Source organism: Aplidium turbinatum, chromosome 6, assembly GCF_918807975.1.
Source record: "Aplidium turbinatum chromosome 6, kaAplTurb1.1, whole genome shotgun sequence".
Taxonomy (NCBI): domain Eukaryota; kingdom Metazoa; phylum Chordata; class Ascidiacea; order Aplousobranchia; family Polyclinidae; genus Aplidium; species Aplidium turbinatum.
This window is the reverse complement of record NC_137477.1, coordinates 26,441,427-26,459,947: the sequence shown is the minus strand read 5'-3', so window position 1 is coordinate 26,459,947 and position 18,521 is coordinate 26,441,427. Positions and strand designations below refer to the sequence as shown.

Here is an 18,521-nt window from a genome sequence, read left to right as displayed (position 1 = left end):
ACAGCAAAAAAGAAGCAAGTTTATTTGCAGGAAGATGAATTTACAGCACCGTCTCATAAATTGCATAGCTGTTATACATGTTACTCATGTGATATTTCTGCAATGCTTTAACGTCAATGTGAAAATTGTAGATTTTACATAGCAAACACCATAAAGCATCAAGCAAATGTCTTGCAATAGACATATAAACTATAGGGCTACACCTGGTGCAGTGCTGGGTGTCCTACTTAGACAAGAAAATCCGTCATTTTTACATTCATTCAACATCTGCAGACGTTTAATCTATGTAAAAATGACGGATTTTGCTGTCCGGGATCATTACCATGAGTATCGCGAGTGTTGTGACAGTTTTGCTAGACACTGCTTCAAAATTTATGTCCTTACATTCTGAAAAAATCCATTGCATTGGCATGTGATAAAAACACCCTCTTTACGTCAAGCGGATTATCAGATAAACTTGCGAAATAAGTAAAATTTAACAAATAAATTTAGAGGTATACCATTGCTCTGATGATTTGGTAATTCAATGTGGAATTGTGGATTAAGCAAATTTTGAACAGGCGAGCTTTAGGTCACTCATGCATGGTTGAAAATAGCATGTAAAAGATTCAAACACATCTGGCAACACTGTTATGCAGCTAGCGTAATTTGAACAACCTGTGCGGGACTTCTAGAAATCTCTGGGCGATGCATTTATATTAATATAGTAGGCTATATGCACAGCAAGAAAGTTGGATTATAAAGCAACAAGGACCATTACCCAATGGTTCCATTGGCTATTCAAACATCATAAACGTAAAGTTCATAATAGCAGCATCGGAGACTAGAAGCCATAACGGGTAGAACAGTATTTCCTTCCTCTGGATCAACCCACAAGAAAACAACGTAATATTTCAATACTGTCTAATCAACATATGCCTTTAAATGAACTTTTATCACGAAAGGTGTGCAACTGTGCATAGAAATGGAAGTAAGCCTTAGATTATTACGATGAAGCCTACGAATTTGCAAGATTACATTGTGCACAAATTCAAAGTGCCTTCGACCAATTTTTCCTTTTATTTTGACCACACTGGCTAAAGAATTTCGTGAGCAGACAGTTTATTGAAAATAAGTTCTGTCTTGAAATTTATCGAAGTGAGGTTTATCGACGGTTGTGGAATTGACAAGAAACGTTGCACTGACGTCATCATCTTTTCGATAAACGCCTTTGCTCCTTCAATACTCTGCCTAGTCCTGAAGGATTTACAATATCAATGCAAAATACACAATAAAATAATAAACAACTATGTTTGAATAATGAATAGTCAGCTTGTGTTTGGACAGGCTGCGATCATGACGTACAACAAATTATAAGATGAAAAAGGGTCAGTTGCACTTTTGAAAAAAAAAACTGCAGCTCTGCTTCGGATAAGTGCATATAACCCTCGGCGCTTCTGTTGACAAACAATTCTTCAAAAACTAAATTTTGTGCACGCACGAAAGCTTCCATGCACAAATCCATTGAGCAAAACGCTTACTCTAACCGAAAAGGAGCAGTTGGTTATAGGAGTAAATGAGTGATAACCAATGCATAGAATCAGAGACTCAACGTGAAAGCTAGCGGTGAGTGTGGACTGGATAGTGGATAGTGTGTCGATCACTATAACGCGTAGATAATAAAGAAAAGAAAATCTCCACTTTTACCTGAAGGTTTTCATTACTAAAATAAAAAACTCAGTGCAGCTCCCAGTTGTTTCCATTGTCGACAACAATAATGTTCTTTTTTTCACTTAAAATGAATTGATCATTATTATAAAAGATGTCGCCAAGACGTTTTCATCAAGCATTGGTGCGAGTTTGCATCAAAAACAACGTTGAAAAATAGCTGACTGACCAGGAAACTGTAGCGAAAAGTTTGTGGTTTTCCCAACGGAGGACCGGGGTGTTTTATTTGACACACCCCTTTGTAGGTTGCCCAGCAACGAGGGGTCCCAATCTTTGTAGAGATTTAGATCTCCTGGTTTAGAAAGGTTGGGAAGCACAGCAACCCATTAATTCAACAGCTACAGACGTAAAATAAATGTAAAAACGATCTTACTGGCTTGGGATAAACTACGAGAATATAAATATATTAAAGTTGTGAACAGACTTAACTGCGAGAAAGAGAGCGGATAAAAAAAGTTGTGTCCATCAACATCAAATGGGGTAAAACAATTAAAATCGTTACGTTTAAAAGTACAGTATTTCACGAAATAATATGCGAAGAATCAAATAAGAAAACAAATGCAATGTCTATGTACGTTACGTTGTGAAAGGCTCAAGACAAGATTTGTCCTGTGACGCATCAATACAACCCCTAAGATAATAATGTCGTCACACAGACCAGATATGTGAGGTTATTGCCTGGCCTTTCGGCTTCTCTCATATACAAGTTTTATATCGGGTCAAATAAAACAAGTGTTGCTGGCTGGGGCTTATTTTGAGGTAATCCAAGCAGCTTTGTGAACCAATTAGACATTTGTGGTTGTTGAGTCGAGCAAAGTTAGCCAAGACTCCACTTGGAGAAAAGTCTCTGTACAACTTGTGCAATGGAGAAATAACTATCACTTCAAGGGACCGACAATACAATCGTGAAAGATATTGTCAAAGTTTCGTCAACATAAAAGCAACGTATTCACTAAAAAAGTTACTACTCCATCCTACAACATTACCGTCTGAAATCGAAACTCAACGGTTAGGCGTAATGCAGCGTTTGAATAAGAAAAATACAAGTATAAACCTAAAACCGTCTATCTCACTATGACACCATTCGGAGCCTGCATGGGTTTCGGCTCAGACAAGATCACCGCGTGTTCATCTTCGTCAGAGTAAGGATCCGAGCCTTCCTCGATGCTGTTTAATAGTTTTCGACTCTCAGTTTTCCTCCCCTTCCGAAGAGAGGTGTACTTCACTGAACCGCCGCCCCCGGACGAAGGCCTTCCCTCGCTTTTAGAAAACTTCGGTAAATCGGCCAGGGTAAAGTGAATATCTTTGAAAGCATGAAGAAGGAATATCCCGGTGATAATTGTGCCAAAACCTGAAATGAAATCGATTACAAACTTAATTTCAAACCACTGCATCACTGTCGGTTTTGTGATCGATAAGACCTTGAAAGGTTGCCGACTGGGAAGTTGTCGAAAGAACTGGACTGTCCCTTCTCGACACAATGACTTGCTTGAAAGCGGAAGCAAAGCCTGGCTTATTGTCCACTGAAATCAAATCTTTATATACCACCAGAACTTGGTAAACAAAAAACAACATTTAGATGAAGGATTTGAATAATTACAGAAGCTAAGAACATGGTAGCAATCTTGTATCGTTCTAAATTTACAAAATAAACAAATAAACGCTTAGTATGACGAGTCTATTTTGTAAAAAGATTGATCCATTCTAAAAACTGACAACTTTTCTTTCATACAAAACTTTACGGAAAAAAACTGTTTGCCAATTTCGCGACACAAAAGCATGAAGTGCTGGGTGATAAAACTGTATCTGTAGTCTACATACCTGCAAGCATTCCTATAACTGATTTTGCATCCAAATCATTCCATTCTTTAAAGAGTATCGCAGAACATATCAGTACAGTAGTTGTAAATAGGACATAATAGACGGGAGTGACCATCGATGTGTTGAAGACATCCAACGCCTTGTTAAGATAATTGACCTACAAAAACAATATGTCTCATTGATTCCTGGTATTACCTTGCACAGCTATCATAGTAGGCTATTCCGAACTTCTTTCTTGTCGGCAGACACGCAAATGAAGTCGAGTTTTCTACTCGCAAGCAAATGCAGCTTGGTCAATATCACACAGTACAGCGACTTCATCATAGTGCGAAATTTAATACCGGTACTCGAAATGATTTCACATTTATTGTCATTACAAGTAAGTAGCCGAATGACGCAACAACCAAACCAGACATTTCAGTGCCTTACAGTGTTAAGACTAGAGGACATCAAGTTGGTTGCAAAATAAGTTAATCGGTTGCAAGACGAAACACGTTGCACTGAAGTTTAAGTAACGTTGCAGCAACACAAAACATGAAGCAACAAGAAAAAGCCTTTTTGAGAATGCGAAATTTCCGTAAAATCACAATGAAAACAATGACAATGATTTCGTATGATCTTGCCGACACAAAATTAACATCAACAACAATAAACAAAACACTTTGGGCGCTTTAACAAATTATTTCAGCCCTACGTTTGTGAAGACGTCTGGTGCAACCTAATACCGTTTGGTAAAATAAGTCATAATTTGTTAAACATCTGATTACTTCACACCATGAGATAGCGTGATGTCACCTACCCACACTGTAAAGCGAAAATAAACTCAAGCATTGCCGTCGGAGACATTAAAAATCACCTGTGTTGAAATGGACAAGACCAGACTAACAAATAAGACGTAAGTCAATGCATTGGTCCATATATTGAGACCAGCCGCCCAGTCCTTGAACGCTAAGCCAACGCCCTTTACGCAAGAGACGGAAAACGATCCCAGAAGGGAGCAAATGAGGATGTACACCATCACGTTCTTGGTTCCATGCCGTGGAGCAACAAAGAAGATGAGATAGAGAGACACAATGAGGACAACAATTGCATACGTGACAAATACTGCAAAAAATACAATTATTGAGAATGCTGTAAATAACTGGTCAGTGATCACACATAACGTGTCAGGGGTGATGGTGCGCTGTTTAAAAGGGTGAATGGTTGCTGTGATCAGTTTCAAAAGGATGAAGATTGGCGAGTGATTTGTTCAATTTTTTACAACGACCAAACTTTAGGGATACCGTACCGTATTTATGTAGCCGCTATCCCAGTATATTACAAATCTTAAAAGAAGGTGGCAAAAGCACGACAACTTCCATGTTATGGCGCCTTCTGCATTTTAATATTCTCACTTGTTTAATTTCTAGTGCACAATGAAATGAAACCACTTGAATTCTATTCATTACTAATAGCAATTCTTTACTTAATTGCAACAAAACAAACTAAAGTACTTCCACTTTAAACAGCTCTGAAACTCATCATTACAACAAATGAAATCTTTTGTTCAGTTATACACATGCAATTTTTTTCCGTTTTGTGAACCCGTAGAAATCTGACTGCACGTTTCTTACTTGGGTCTTTCAGTTTCGTTCCCATGTCAGCAAGATCAGCTACTTCTTCTTTTTGAGGAGCATGGATGATGATGACAGTCGATCCGAGGATAGAGAGGACGCACCCAATCTTTCCATGAAGATTCAGTCGTTCGTCCAAGAAATAGGAGGATAAAACAGCGCTAGGAAAGGAAAAGCTTAATCAAAAAAAACTCTAAAAACCAACAAGTTTCAACAAGTAAAAACAAGTTTCATGTCTGCGCTATTATATATACATGTGAAAATCACGCCACATTTCCTCATATTACGGTATATGACCTTTCATTAAGAAATAGGTTCAAACACAGTCACTCGTGTAACAAAACAGATATTTGATCAATATTTTCTGCAGTGTATGTATGATGATGATGAGTGTCAACAAAACTAGACAACTAAAGAAAAATCGAAAAACTATGTTGCATTTGAAAATGAATTTCCACGTTATCCGTTGCACAATCCGCAATGTACCTCACAAGTACGCTTAATGCACCAAGAGGAGTGACCAAGGAAGCAGGAGCAAAAGCATAAGCTAGGAAGTTGGCTCCTTCACCAACGGCCACTGCAAGAGAAAGACAGTTGTTGTTAATGTTGTTACCTCACTACGCAAATGCATCCTCTTAACATTGTTTCAATGCCTGCAAACGCTACATTTATAAAAAAAAGATGGATTGTCTGCGTGGGTTTATGATATCTTTTGGCTTCTCATGAAACTAATGGTAGTCAACGACTACTAGTCATAATAACAAATGGTCAATGGACCGGAAATAGTTTAATAGTAATTGCAGTGTTGTGCGAACATTAACTTACAGCTTAGTTTGTTGTTATTGTTAAAATTCGTTCACGAGGGATCGACAAAAGAAAAAAACATAGAATAGAATATGTTGTAAGTTTAATTTGTATTCCATGACCATTGACCATCATAATGTAAAAAGAATTAAAATAAGACTGAGATAGTAGACTAGTCATGAACAAAAGTATGAGTGCGCTCTTCAAGAATAACCGAATCAGAATTTTAATAAATTTTAAACTGCGCCAGACAAGTTTCCATGTTGCATTTTTCATTTGTGTGGTTGCCATTCTTCATTCTACACTTTTTCAAACTTCTGAGTGATGTATTTGTTTGCTAATAATAGATTAGATATTTTATGGCATTTTTCGAATTTTTGAGTGCCTCAAATTGGGAGGCTTTCAAAAGCCTTTATGTGAGGTCCAGAGGGCTCACATGACCAAGATGCATCTAAGTAAATATTAAAAAGGTAACTGTAAGTTAGGCGATCGCTAAGTGTAAAAAAGACTGCTCCTACGTTAATTGGAAAAGAACAGAAATACCACATTACAAGAGAGTAATAATTGATGAGAAGGATGGTCATGAAGTCACCAATGAGTTCCGTGAAAAACTAGGACCGCTTTGTAGGATTTCATGATGCGCTTTTTATACAAACACAGGGAAACAGTCAAATGACTGACATCACACTCTCTGTGCACCAATTTGACAAGGGCTTGTTTCCACGAAACTCGTAAGTCACATCACATCTATTCTCCGATCAGTTAATGAGCTCTTCTTGATACCTTGCAATAGCCTTAGTTACAGCTATCTTCATAATACAATATCCAAAATAACTGATATTTGCCGGTTGTCGTAAAACTGAAGATTCGAAAAATGAAGCAAAAAATCTATAAGGTACTCAGCAAATACAGACACCAGGCTGGGTAAATGCAGACTTGCAACCACAAAAATAAAACAGAGATTAATCTGACGCATTCTGATGCAATAGTTTAAAATCAATCATTTTTGAAAAGCAGTGTCAAATTTTCGTTCAAGATGGTATTACAAAACAAAAGCTATTCTAGCACAGCGAGATATAGGCTAACAAAGTACAGTCAATACTCACGTGCTTGCTTGGTTTCGGAAATCTTTTAAGAAATTTCAACAAAAAGTAATACGGTAAAAAATCTTTAATATCATTACAAAATATCCAATACTGACTTGTAATAAGTCCAGCCCACCACATCCATTCTTTGAGATATGCATGACCTCCGTCGCCTGCGAAGTGGGCGTATCATAAATTTAAATAATATTTCTTGTATGCAAAATTACGTAGGTGCATCTAGAAGCCGGCTTTCACGGGTTGTCTTCTCAGTTTTGGCAATGAAAATTGTTTGAATTTTAGAAGCGCTATAATTTGACATTGCAAAAACAAAAAATGGTGAACGTGCAAATGCGAAGACAGATGATGCCGATGCCGCCCAACTAGCGATGTAAACTTAACGAGGCTATCTTAGCTAAAAGCAAGGTGATGGAAGAGATATTTTTGGTATGAGTTAAACACTATGACTTACACCCAGTTTTGTAGTAACGCAATGCAAGCCAAAATTAAAAGAATAAATTGTAAAGAATTAAAAATGATGCTGAATTAATCGATATTAACTAACAACAAAGTCGTTGCTTCGTAGCATTCGAAGAAATTAAACTTTTGAGTGGGCAGGCAAAACGCATATTCTGAATACGCCAAAGAATTAGTCACAACAAAAACTGGGGAACATTGCAATCAATTTTCATTTTCTTTGTTCAGTTCACTTTCATTCGATCGGGCCCTTAATGAATCGATTTTGATTCGGTAAACGTAGCATTTCTTGCAAAACCATCTGATGAAGCAGTTACTCAAACAAACAGTCACTGATTTCTCCGTGAGCAAAACCCGTATTTTTTACACTGGAAACAAAAATGTACAAATGTAAAAAAAAAACTGAATTTGCTGGCTAGGTTATAACAATGGAAACAGGCGACATCTTTACCTGCCCTGGTGGTTCCCTTTTCAGCTAATCGAAGTAAACCTTTTTTCTTCAGAATAAAACTTCCGCCGATAAATATGCTTGAACTGACAGCCAGTGCCAGGCCTATGTAGAATCCGCCAGAGCCTTCAGATGGTTGAATTGAACTGTACAAAACACATGATATGCGATGTAAACATGTAAAAATAACAATACCTAAATAGTAATACAGTATTTATTTTTACTCTGATCTGACACAATAATAACTAGTAAACACTTAAATCAGCTAGGCTATTATTTTTACTTTTGGCATAATATCACTCTTCAAGTCGAGTGGGATAAAAAATGAACCCTTGGTAAAAACAGAGGACATAAAATGCTAAGCACAAAGGTTGTTGTGTGCAAATACAGAGTGTCTGAAGAAAAATAATGTGGAGAAACATAAGCATCAACTTTCGGGTAAGAATATAAAAGTAGACGATAATAATCAACCACTTTCATGTTGCACGCAGTTACAATTACTACTTTCTCCAAACAGCATAAAGAGCAAGATCCTTCATTTCTTCTCAAAGTGATCGCTCAATATTACTACATTCAAATAACTGTGAAACAATTTTATCTCTCTTGCCACTTCAATGAAAAAACAGAAGTGTGGTTTTTAACAAATGGCAGCAAACCTACATTGTAGTGATTATTTCACTTTGATTCTTTGTGGACAGCGATACCATTGTATTTGTAATCTTCAGTGGAGATGTAGAAACTGGTGTAGCAAGTGGTGAACTCTTTGTTTCAACTAAAGAATAAGGTTTGTGAAAGGGGGAGAAAAACACAAACACTATAGACAATGTTACAAATATGCGCATCTTGTCAATTGTCATAATTCATATTTCTATGGGTTATTGTGAAAACGCACGTCGTTGCCGTTGTACGAGTTGCTGCAAAACATTGTGAGACACTGTAGGCCACATCTTGTATACTAAAACGTATACAGCATTACAGCAAACCACAGAACAAAAATCAGTTGAAATACAAATGATTGTATAATATTTGTAATGCTCATTCCATAAATGGTTTGTGTAAGTGGGTCTGCTACTATTCGGTGAGTCCGATTCGGTGAGTTCCTAACCTCTAACCCCTAACCCTAAAACGGCAATGATAACTAGGCTACGGTACCCCATAATTTAAAAAAAAATTAAAAAAAATCCCCCGTTAAGGGATCGGACTCACCGAAACGGGCCATTCCGGTGTAAGTGGTTAATCAAACAAATCCTCAACTTAGTCACAGCAACCAGACCAAATCAAACACACCCCATCGTGAACACATACTGCTGTGAAAGATTACAAACGAAAAAACACCATGCATTTTGATAAACATTGAATGGTTTAAAAACTATATACAGTGCACATTACAAAGCTTTAATTCCAAGAGAAAAAATAACTAAATTATTCCGAAGCAGGGATAAAAAATTCCCAGCTAGAAAAATCCGATAATTCCCAGTTAGTAAAATCAAACTTTTATTTGAATCTTTCCATTTTGACTTGATCAGGTGTACAATTGGATGATTTATGTAAATGTACTATGTGAAATTTATTGTTTACCAATTAACGTAATGAAGTTAAGATATGCTACAAATGATTTGGTATTAATGCCTTGCTAACTAGTTAAATGAAAACAAACCTCATATCAGTGTTACACTTTTAGTCACCAAGAAAAATCTGAATATAGACAGCTCCAAAAAACTGTCATTGTGATTAGTGAAAAAGTTTCGGTTGTTGAATCCTTTCAATCGATGAATGTGCAATCTAGATGCACAGGTTTCTATACAGTATTTTTCCGGCTGCAGTTTTTTTTAGAACAATAAACTGCTTAGCTGATTGCGTCAACCGTCAACACTTATTTATTTCCATAGCAATAATGGATTAATGGTTTATATTAAAGAGCTTTAAACTTCATACATTGCAGTTGCTGCAAGCACCTGAATCAAAAAGTAGTCAAATTTGAAAGCACACCACCATGTTTGTGTGTAGGGCTGACAAAGAACGATACGTCGATACAGGACCTAATGTGGCAATCCACATGCCGCAAGACATGAATGACGCAATGTCATCATCATCGACTTGTCTCTTCTTTAATAGGTGAGACCTGATGATTGTTATGTTAGCAGGAATCCACCAGGTGTTGTACTCCTCTGCCAGGCTTCCGGATGTGGGATATTTTTTGTGTGGATTTTTTCTGTATGGATATTTTCCAGTCAAGATTTTTTCGGTATGAATTTTTACCTACATTGGACAAATATAGTCTTTGTGCATATTTTGTGTGTTCTGGGCGACTTTTGTAGTGTTATTACCTACGATACAAGTTATGAACAAAAAATTTTAGCACTTGTTCTGGAACTCCAAAAACCATTTGGCAACACGAGTAAAAGGGAAATATTTGCCATTCTTTGAAAATAAAACCACTTATTTTCAAGCTTACAATCAACATCCAGTCATGACTTTGGTATGCACGCTGGCAAGACCTGTGTATACTAAAGGTGGCTATGATATAAAAATTTGATTAATCCCTGGAATCGCAGAAATTCTATTCAGTTAATTGGACTATCCAATTACTCAGCATTTAATTCACTGAAGGATTATGTTAATGAATGACCGTCCATAGTTTGAGATTCACAATCTCTATGGAATAAAATGCATTATGCAATTCTCTGGTATGCAAATAAATGGATCCAAATATGGATTTATAGATCTCTAGAAAAAAAAAATAATTTAAACTTAGTAACAGTCACACCAAACAAAACCATTAAAACACCATGCAGTATTGTGATAATGACTACATGTTAGCAAACATTGTGTGTAAGTGACATACACTAAGGCAGGCTACAGTGCACACACCTGAACTTGACTGAAGCATTACATTTGTTATACTTGCACACCTGAAAAAAATTAAACTATAATACATCATAAGTTATAAAAAAAAAACAATGAAATACCAATTTATGCATTGCCAATTACTTCAAAGAACGACCATGCTTTCGATACACCTAGAACAATCTTTTTTCTTTTATGGGCTCAAAGGCAGTCATTACCTAGTCACCATTTATTGCAAGCGCGTCAAAAATAATCGTCAGAAGCAAAAGAAAACTTGTTGTCGTTGAAACCAAGCTTATCAACAAAAAAACTGAACTCAGCTTATCATGTTGTTTTGTTTATTATCTATTTTCTCAACATAGAGAAATTTAAATTGCAAACAAAATACGAATTATCATTACAGCTTGTTACATATCCAATTGGGCAAGTCAACTGACCTGCAGGGTTGTTCGAGTGTTGATGCAATAAAAAGAGAAAACAATCATTTATTGGAGCATTAATTAAGCCATCATCAGAGTATTTAAACAAAAATACAACCATGCAATGTGTAATGTGAGAAACAGGGTCTTCAATTGGGACTTTTTCATTTTCGCATACGGTAACTTTCTTTTTTATTTCTCTAATCAAAATAAAACTTCTGAAGATAATCTCACAAACGTATTCTAAATGATAGGAATATTTAGATAAACTTCTTTAAACATGGCAGAATTAATGAAATAGATAACCAAATGCGAATTGAGATGTGTTGGCAACCCTCCTTTGGATATTATTAAGAGCACTGGCTACTCAAAGATGACAGTTTATTGCATTTTGACCAAGTTTGATGCCGAGGGGAAAGTGAAAGAAACCTCCACAGCCCTTGAAAGGATTGAAAGCAAACAAAAACTTTTCTGGCGGGGCTGAAAGGGTCAATAAAGGAAGACCCAACACAGTCGATGGCAAAACTGGCAAAAAGACACCATGTCCCTCACAGAACTATCAGTAGAGCACTAGAGCAGTCAATGCAGAACTTAGGATGAAGTCTTATGTGAAAATACGTCGCAACCTCTCCACTGCCTGGCGCCCGCTCAAGATCAATCAGAGTTAAAAAATGTCAAAAGCTTCTTAAGAACAAAGGAGGACAATAGACAGATAAAGGAGGACATGTTCGCATTTTTATCGATGAGAAAAAGTTTATTGTGGACGCGTTGCAAATCTTCAGAACATGTGAGTTATTACCCATGACCCTTCAGAAGAATAGAATTGTTTCTATTTGAATAAGCTTAACTGAAGATGATCTAGCTGCTAGCTGATCGAAATCGATTTTTAGCTATTTATGATTGAACTGATTTGTGTGAAAATAAATTCCTTTGTATTACAAGACATGTAACCGAGTCGTTCATATCAAGCATTGTTGTGGGTTTTTCATATTATATTAGTTTCATCATCTTTTTCATTATCCAGAAGATCTTTCATTATCTTGATAAAGTTAAAATAATAAGTTTACCTTTTTCATCCTTGAAAGCAAGAAATTACAAAAAAATGTAAAAGTCCTAATTTAGCAAACCTCTGTTGTGCAGAAAAACAAGGGAGAGTTGTTGAGGGTTCCCTAAACTGATGCAACTTTAACACGGTGCCCCACAGAGGAAAAAAATGATTTTTTTTTACAAAATAGGTCACAAAAGCTGCCCTGGTAGATGGGGAAACAATAATGAATATTTTATAAACTGTGGATTTATGATCAACACTGATTAGCCTAACACAGAACCAAAAAAGTCGAGCAGGTTTAGATAAGAATTTAAATTTCACGCGTCACCTGCAACCTTGCACCAGTCCACCCCTAGAGCATAATTGCATATGTTTGATTATTGTTCGAACCATCTCATTTTACCAAAGAAAAAGCTTTCCACTCTTCTAACATACACGCTTAACTTTGACAGAAAGAATGCTAAGTAGTAAAAATAATAAAATGTCAAATGTTTCATGTTTCCCATACTAAACTACAAAATTTGATTGTTATATTCCAGAGTTTGACTGATTTAACTGCCAAGCTGCATTTCACAGTTTCACACCTTGAATATTTATTCTGTGTCAATTTCACGTCAGTAAGTAAACTTTTCAAGAAATGAATTTATTGCCATTATTTTTTCAGTACTTTTGTCTTTTAATGTTGATCCAAACGATAAAAAATGGTCTTACTAATTTTCACAAATCTAGGATTAATTCCTGTTAGTCACCAACACATTAATGCATCAGTTTTTATGTCATGATTTTCTCATATCATGTTGTGTGTCAAGAAATAAAAAAATCAGTTTGTCAGAGTTGTGCAGTATCATATTAAGTTATTGGTTGGAATAGGAATTTGGATAACTTTGTAAACATTTTCAGTTTTTCACAAACTCTTATTCCACAAGCCATCTACATCAATATCTTCTGAAAATACCTGTTTTCACAATTTCCTTGTGTATCCCGGCTTATGTCAAGTGGTTGAACATTCAAAGTATGCATTCGGGCCAGGTAAGTAATAAGTATATAGAAAGTTAAACAAGCCACTCTTTAAGTCCACTTACAAGCAAGTCATTTATTTATTTGTAAAACAACAGTCACATGCTATTTCAAGTAGTGTTGAACCGACACAATCCCAAGTGCTGTACATGGGATTTCAATACCCAACTTGACCAGGCACTCAGTCAGGGTTCAGGTTTTTCAGTATACAAGTATGGGGTGGCCCAGCAAAGTGTGGAGTGTGAACAAATAAAAGTTACGTTTTTTCAGTTAATATATAAAGGCCAATAAAATATTAGAAAAAAGCTAATGCAACCACGTTCCCAACTCTCCATACAATGTGACTTTTTCCCATGTCTTTTCCACTGTAGACTATAGCCTAGGCCTCCAAAGCAACATCCGACTGGAAAATAAAACCAATGCTCCGACACGAGCTGGAGCCTACGACGACGATTTGTGCGAGTCAGCGTTTTTAACGTTGATGAACAGACACCATCAAAAATAAGCAACATTGAAACCGCCTTGAGACCAGCATTAGCTAATTAAGCAACGGCTGGACTTGCTCTGTAGCAGAAAACGGTTGCATCCATCTGAATAAATATGTTTGGTTCTTTGATTTGTTTCCAGTAGGCTACGGCTACGTGTCAACTGTAAAGTAGCAGTCTTTGAGTGCCGTTAACTTGTTTTAAGTTTTCATTTGAATTAAACCTTTTCATCAATATCACAAATATAGGTTATATTTTGCACTGTTTATCATTTTAACCGTGAAAGGTCGCGAAAAATTTTAAGAGATTAAAAGGGGTCGTGAGCAAAAAAGTTTGGGTAGCCCTGCTTTAGAAGAATCCATTCAGGAGTAAACTTTTGGATAGATTTCTAATTGGGCAATATATTCTATCCACCCAATATAGTATTGCTTTCAAGATATTAAAGATTTTTGATTAATCATTATCAATGTTACGTTCCCCGTAAGGCCCTATGTTGCAGATATGCAACAAAGATTTCTGGGAAGTACATTACTTTGGGAGAATAGAATAAATACCTGTGAAGTAAATAAAACAAAAAAATACTTTCAAGTGACCCTCTATAGCTCAATGTTGCAAATATTCTACTGCTGTACTGCTGAATATTTTGTAATGGTTGTACTAGTTATCGTATTATTTATATATAAATCAAATATAGTTATTACTATCTGAAGCCTTTACAAATTGTTTCACCTAACGGATCATCAGAAGGTCTTATTCAAGTAGAATCTATTTGATATAGATAAATTGATTGAAATAAATTCGCTCTGCTTTGCCTTTTTGCTTGGCATTGAGCACTTTTTGTAGTATTAATAGTATTAGTATTAATTGTTTTTTTTATATTGTTTGCATAATGTTTGCTTGTTTGCATAATGCATACTTTCCCAACAAGTACACCATATATATATATATATTTAAATCAAATGTAGTTATTACTATCTGAAGCCTTTACAAATTGTTTCACCTAACGGATCATCAGAAGAACCTACAAGATCATCATCAGAACCTTCTGATGATCCGTTAGGTGAAACAATTTGTAAAGGCTTCAGATAGTAATAACTACATTTGATTTAATTCGCTCTGCTTTGCCTTTTTGCTTGGCATTGAGCACTTTTTGTAGTATTAATAGTTTTCATTGTTTTTTATATATATATTTATATACTCGAGTATAGGTCGCTCTCGTGTATATATAAGTAGAATCCCTACTTTTGAGCTGAAAATCTGTGATATTCCTTCTTCCGTCTACCAGTCGAATAGCTTATTCCTGATACCACCATTCGATGGTTCATCTAAGTATTGGCATTCACATATGGCGAGGAAATTTCAAAGTAGAATGGAGAGTAACTTGCGTTGCTGGAATAGTCCGTTACACTATTTACAGCAATAATAAGTAAACCAGCTAAATTAGACGTGCTATTTTCAACAAGGTTTCCTGCTGTGAGGTTAATTATGATTCAACAGAACGCATTGTTTTGTTATCACACGCACGAGAATCAAAATCTACTCATTAACCTGACATCAATGTTTTATGCGGATGGTTTGACATTGACTTCAACGATCATAGAATGTTACTTTATAAGAATTATACCCTACATGCAAAAATAAAAAATTGATTGCCTAAAACAGATGTATTTTTGTTTTTTTGTCTCATGAGCTTTGCATATTGCTCAACAAGTGTATAACGTTCAGAATTGACAAGTAATCATTACATTTGAAAATTAAGTTTGAATCACTGCCAATAAACATATTGAAAACTTTTACTTCGGCCGAAGCCATTTGACATTTCACAATCAGTAATCTATGTCAGCAATGATTTGCCGCAGCAAAAATGCATTAATTTTGAAGGCTGCCCAGCTGGAGACAACAGCTTGTCCCATTTATAAGTCAAACCTACCTTTTTGAGGTGAAAATCACTTGCGTAAATTTCGACCTATTTTTGAGTACATACAGTACACCTATCTGAAAAAAAATTGACAGTTTGTTTTTTCTTTCTTGGGAGCTATGTGTTGACCAATGTTACAGGTAACATGTGTACTGTGCAGCCTATTCTTGCATTACTGCAGTACCACAATGATACAAAAAAGGTTTATTCAAAGTAATGAACCTGACCACAGGCACACACACATCTCTGGTTCTGGACCAGAACCACTATCACCTCCGGCTCAGACTTGAAAAAAATGGCCGGAGCTTAGCTGGAGCCAAAACCGGAGGTCATTTCATCACGAATGATTATAATATACTATAAATCTGTAACTGTAAAAAATAAAATAATTTAGTAGTCGGGAAATGTGTTTAAATTTAATATGAAATTTAGTCCACACTTTGCTGAGCCACCCTGCATACAGCATTATCAATTTGATATTTTATAGCCTAGTTATCAGTGATGCAATGCTAGCATTAATGAAAATGTTCTGAATTTTTTTCTCTTAATTCAAAAAGCAAATGCTATTAACACAAAGTTAACTTACCAGACATCCTGTAAGACACTTGATTATACCAGTGCTCCAAATTTAAATAACTTTTCTGTCATATTTAACTGGAAAATCAGAAGAAAAAAATTAGTACATACATAATCTTGAAGAATCAGAAGGTCCTTATTCAAAAATAGAATATTCAAATAGAATATTCAAAATAGAATATTCTATTCAAATAAGGACCTTCTGATGATCCTCCTTTTAGGGTGAAACAGGCTGTCATTGTCAAGGGTTTAGAGAGTAATAACTATATACAGGGTGATCAAGCCAAGTGTAGACAAATATTTATTGAAATAACAATACATCCTAACAGGAAAAATTTACACATATAAAGAAAAATACAAAGAAAAGTATAAATAAACAAAACGTACTCTTATTTTTTAATATATCCCCCCTTTGCCTTCACCAAACGCCTTAGTCCGTTGTGCACTTGACTGCTTGAGGCACGTATGGTGTCTGATGATATTTTTTCCCAACAAGTGCACAATTTTGCCTTCAGAGCTGTAACACTTGAATGATTTGAAGAACAGGCTTCACTCTCCAAGATACTCCATATTGCGAAATCTATTGGGTATAAATCAGGAGAGGATGGAGGCCATAATTCCTTTGGCCAAAACTCTTCCATTTCTCCTTACACCAGTCCTAGACAAGATTTGCTGAGTGGGACCTAGCCCCATCTGTTGCAGATTTATTCCGTCTTCTCCAAATGTTGCATTGATCCAGGGAATCAAATTCTTCCTCAACATTTTCAAATAAACATGTTGATTAATTTTTACTCCCTCTTTAATGAAGAAGAGGGGATTTTCTTCACCAGTTGAAGTTACCCTACCCCAAAACATCCCAGGGGCTGGTTTCTGTCTCCGGAACATCAGCCTTTCATTCAGTGGGATATCTTCTTTATTCTTTGCATAAATACGATCATTCTGATGAATAACTTTTCGTATGTCCAAAGAACTGGTGGCTGCGTGCCTCATGCAGTCAAGTGCACAACAGACAAAGGCGTTTGGTGAAAACAAAGGGAGTACAAATGAAAAATAAGAGTACATTTTGTTTATTTATACTTTTCTTTGCATTTTTCTTCACTTGTGTATTTTTTTTCCTGTTTAAATGTACTGTTATTTCAAGAAATATTTGTCTACACTTGGCTTGATCACCCTGTATATTTGATTTAATTCACTCTGCTTGGCTTTTTGAATGGCATTGAGCACTTTTTGTAGTACAGACAAAATCGGTTAATAGTATACCGCTTAAACATATCAATCGTTTATTTGAATCAAAACCTGAAATCCCAAACCAATCCAATCTAAAGTTAAGTAAAACCAGATGTCGGTTAAGCATATACCGCTTAAAAGACTAAGTCGGATAATAGTATCAGGATTTGCTTCTTGTTTGCATAATGCATACTTCATTCATTTAATCGTATAATTGTACCCATAAGCGCATTTGAAGAGAGTGTCTCTTTTTTGCTTTACATAATTGTCTGCAATGTTCAAAGTCGAAATGAAACAAAGGTGAGACAGACGCATGCGATCAAAACAAAGACAAGTGTCTGTAATCCCAGGCCACAATCTTATGTAGAGCTCGACCAATATGTATCGGCCGATATCAGGTGCAGCCGATATATTGTATCGGCTATTTTTCGCCGACAAACATCGGCCAGCAAAAGCACACTTAAAACCAGCCATACATGCCTTTAGAAGAAACACAAGTTGATCAAACGTGCTTGCATAGCACGAACAATATTGTTGCAAGAATATAATTTCCCGCCCATTCTAGTGCGCGCATCTAGAAAATGTTAATACTGTATCCCTTAGGTTCCATTCAAGCAAGAAAACTTTCGAGTTTTACGTTGCTTCAACAATTGATGACATTGAATCAGTGTAACAAAGGTGAATTTTTCGCTAACAATCGATGGGAGTACCAGTGCACTTCAACACTAACCACGCACAACTTATTTCAAGCCTTACACCGCAATGTCTGGCTTTGATCTCCGAGTGATACTGATAAGGCAAGATTCGTTACAATTAGATCATACGAGTAGGCTATGACAGCAAGATGCAGCAAAATTTGTCAAGTTTTGGTATTACAGTGAGAAAGAAAAGGCCTAGGGAAATTCACTTTTGCTCACATGACATGCAAAAATAAACCCAAAGAAAAAAGCCTAGTGAGACTTTGCACAGAATAAAATTGTTGATAGCGTCATTGTAAAAGTTTTCCGATTCGTGCCCAGAGCATTGTGACGC

General features: G+C 36.0%; 1 protein-coding gene across 3 annotated transcripts; it reads right to left on the bottom strand.

Annotated features, from left to right (window-relative positions):
* LOC145771924 (magnesium transporter NIPA2-like) lies at positions 1-16,340 on the bottom strand. 3 transcript variants are annotated; one of them, XM_082583689.1, is made up of 10 exons: positions 16,273-16,340; positions 10,824-10,864; positions 8,613-8,724; positions 7,956-8,098; positions 7,147-7,203; positions 5,628-5,718; positions 5,142-5,302; positions 4,385-4,632; positions 3,529-3,685; positions 1-3,058 (listed from the first exon to the last, which is right to left on the bottom strand). In XM_082583689.1, the coding sequence occupies exons 2-10, from the start codon at positions 10,840-10,842 to the stop codon at positions 2,772-2,774; spliced, it is 1,275 nt and encodes a 424-aa protein (XP_082439815.1). In that variant the 5' UTR covers positions 10,843-10,864; positions 16,273-16,340; the 3' UTR covers positions 1-2,771. The 3 variants fall into 3 exon arrangements, with proteins under 3 accessions (XP_082439815.1, XP_082439816.1, XP_082439814.1); XM_082583690.1 differs by lacking the exon at positions 10,824-10,864 and having other exon boundaries at positions 16,273-16,337; XM_082583688.1 differs by lacking the exons at positions 10,824-10,864; positions 16,273-16,340 and having other exon boundaries at positions 8,613-9,220.
* Positions 16,341-18,521: the final 2,181 nt, after the last annotated feature.

What these genes read in the sequence shown, in the direction of transcription:
- LOC145771924 (XM_082583688.1), bottom strand. Translation starts at nt 8,809, where the DNA reads ATGACAATTGACAAGATGCGCATATTTGTAACATTGTCTATAGTGTTT. An exon ending in GCATTAAGCGTACTTGTGAG is followed by an intron (nt 5,303 to 5,627) that starts GTACATTGCGGA and finishes TTCCTTTCCTAG; the next exon opens with CGCTGTTTTATCCTCCTATT. An exon ending in AACGAAACTGAAAGACCCAA is followed by an intron (nt 4,633 to 5,141) that starts GTAAGAAACGTG and finishes TATTTTTTGCAG; the next exon opens with TATTTGTCACGTATGCAATT.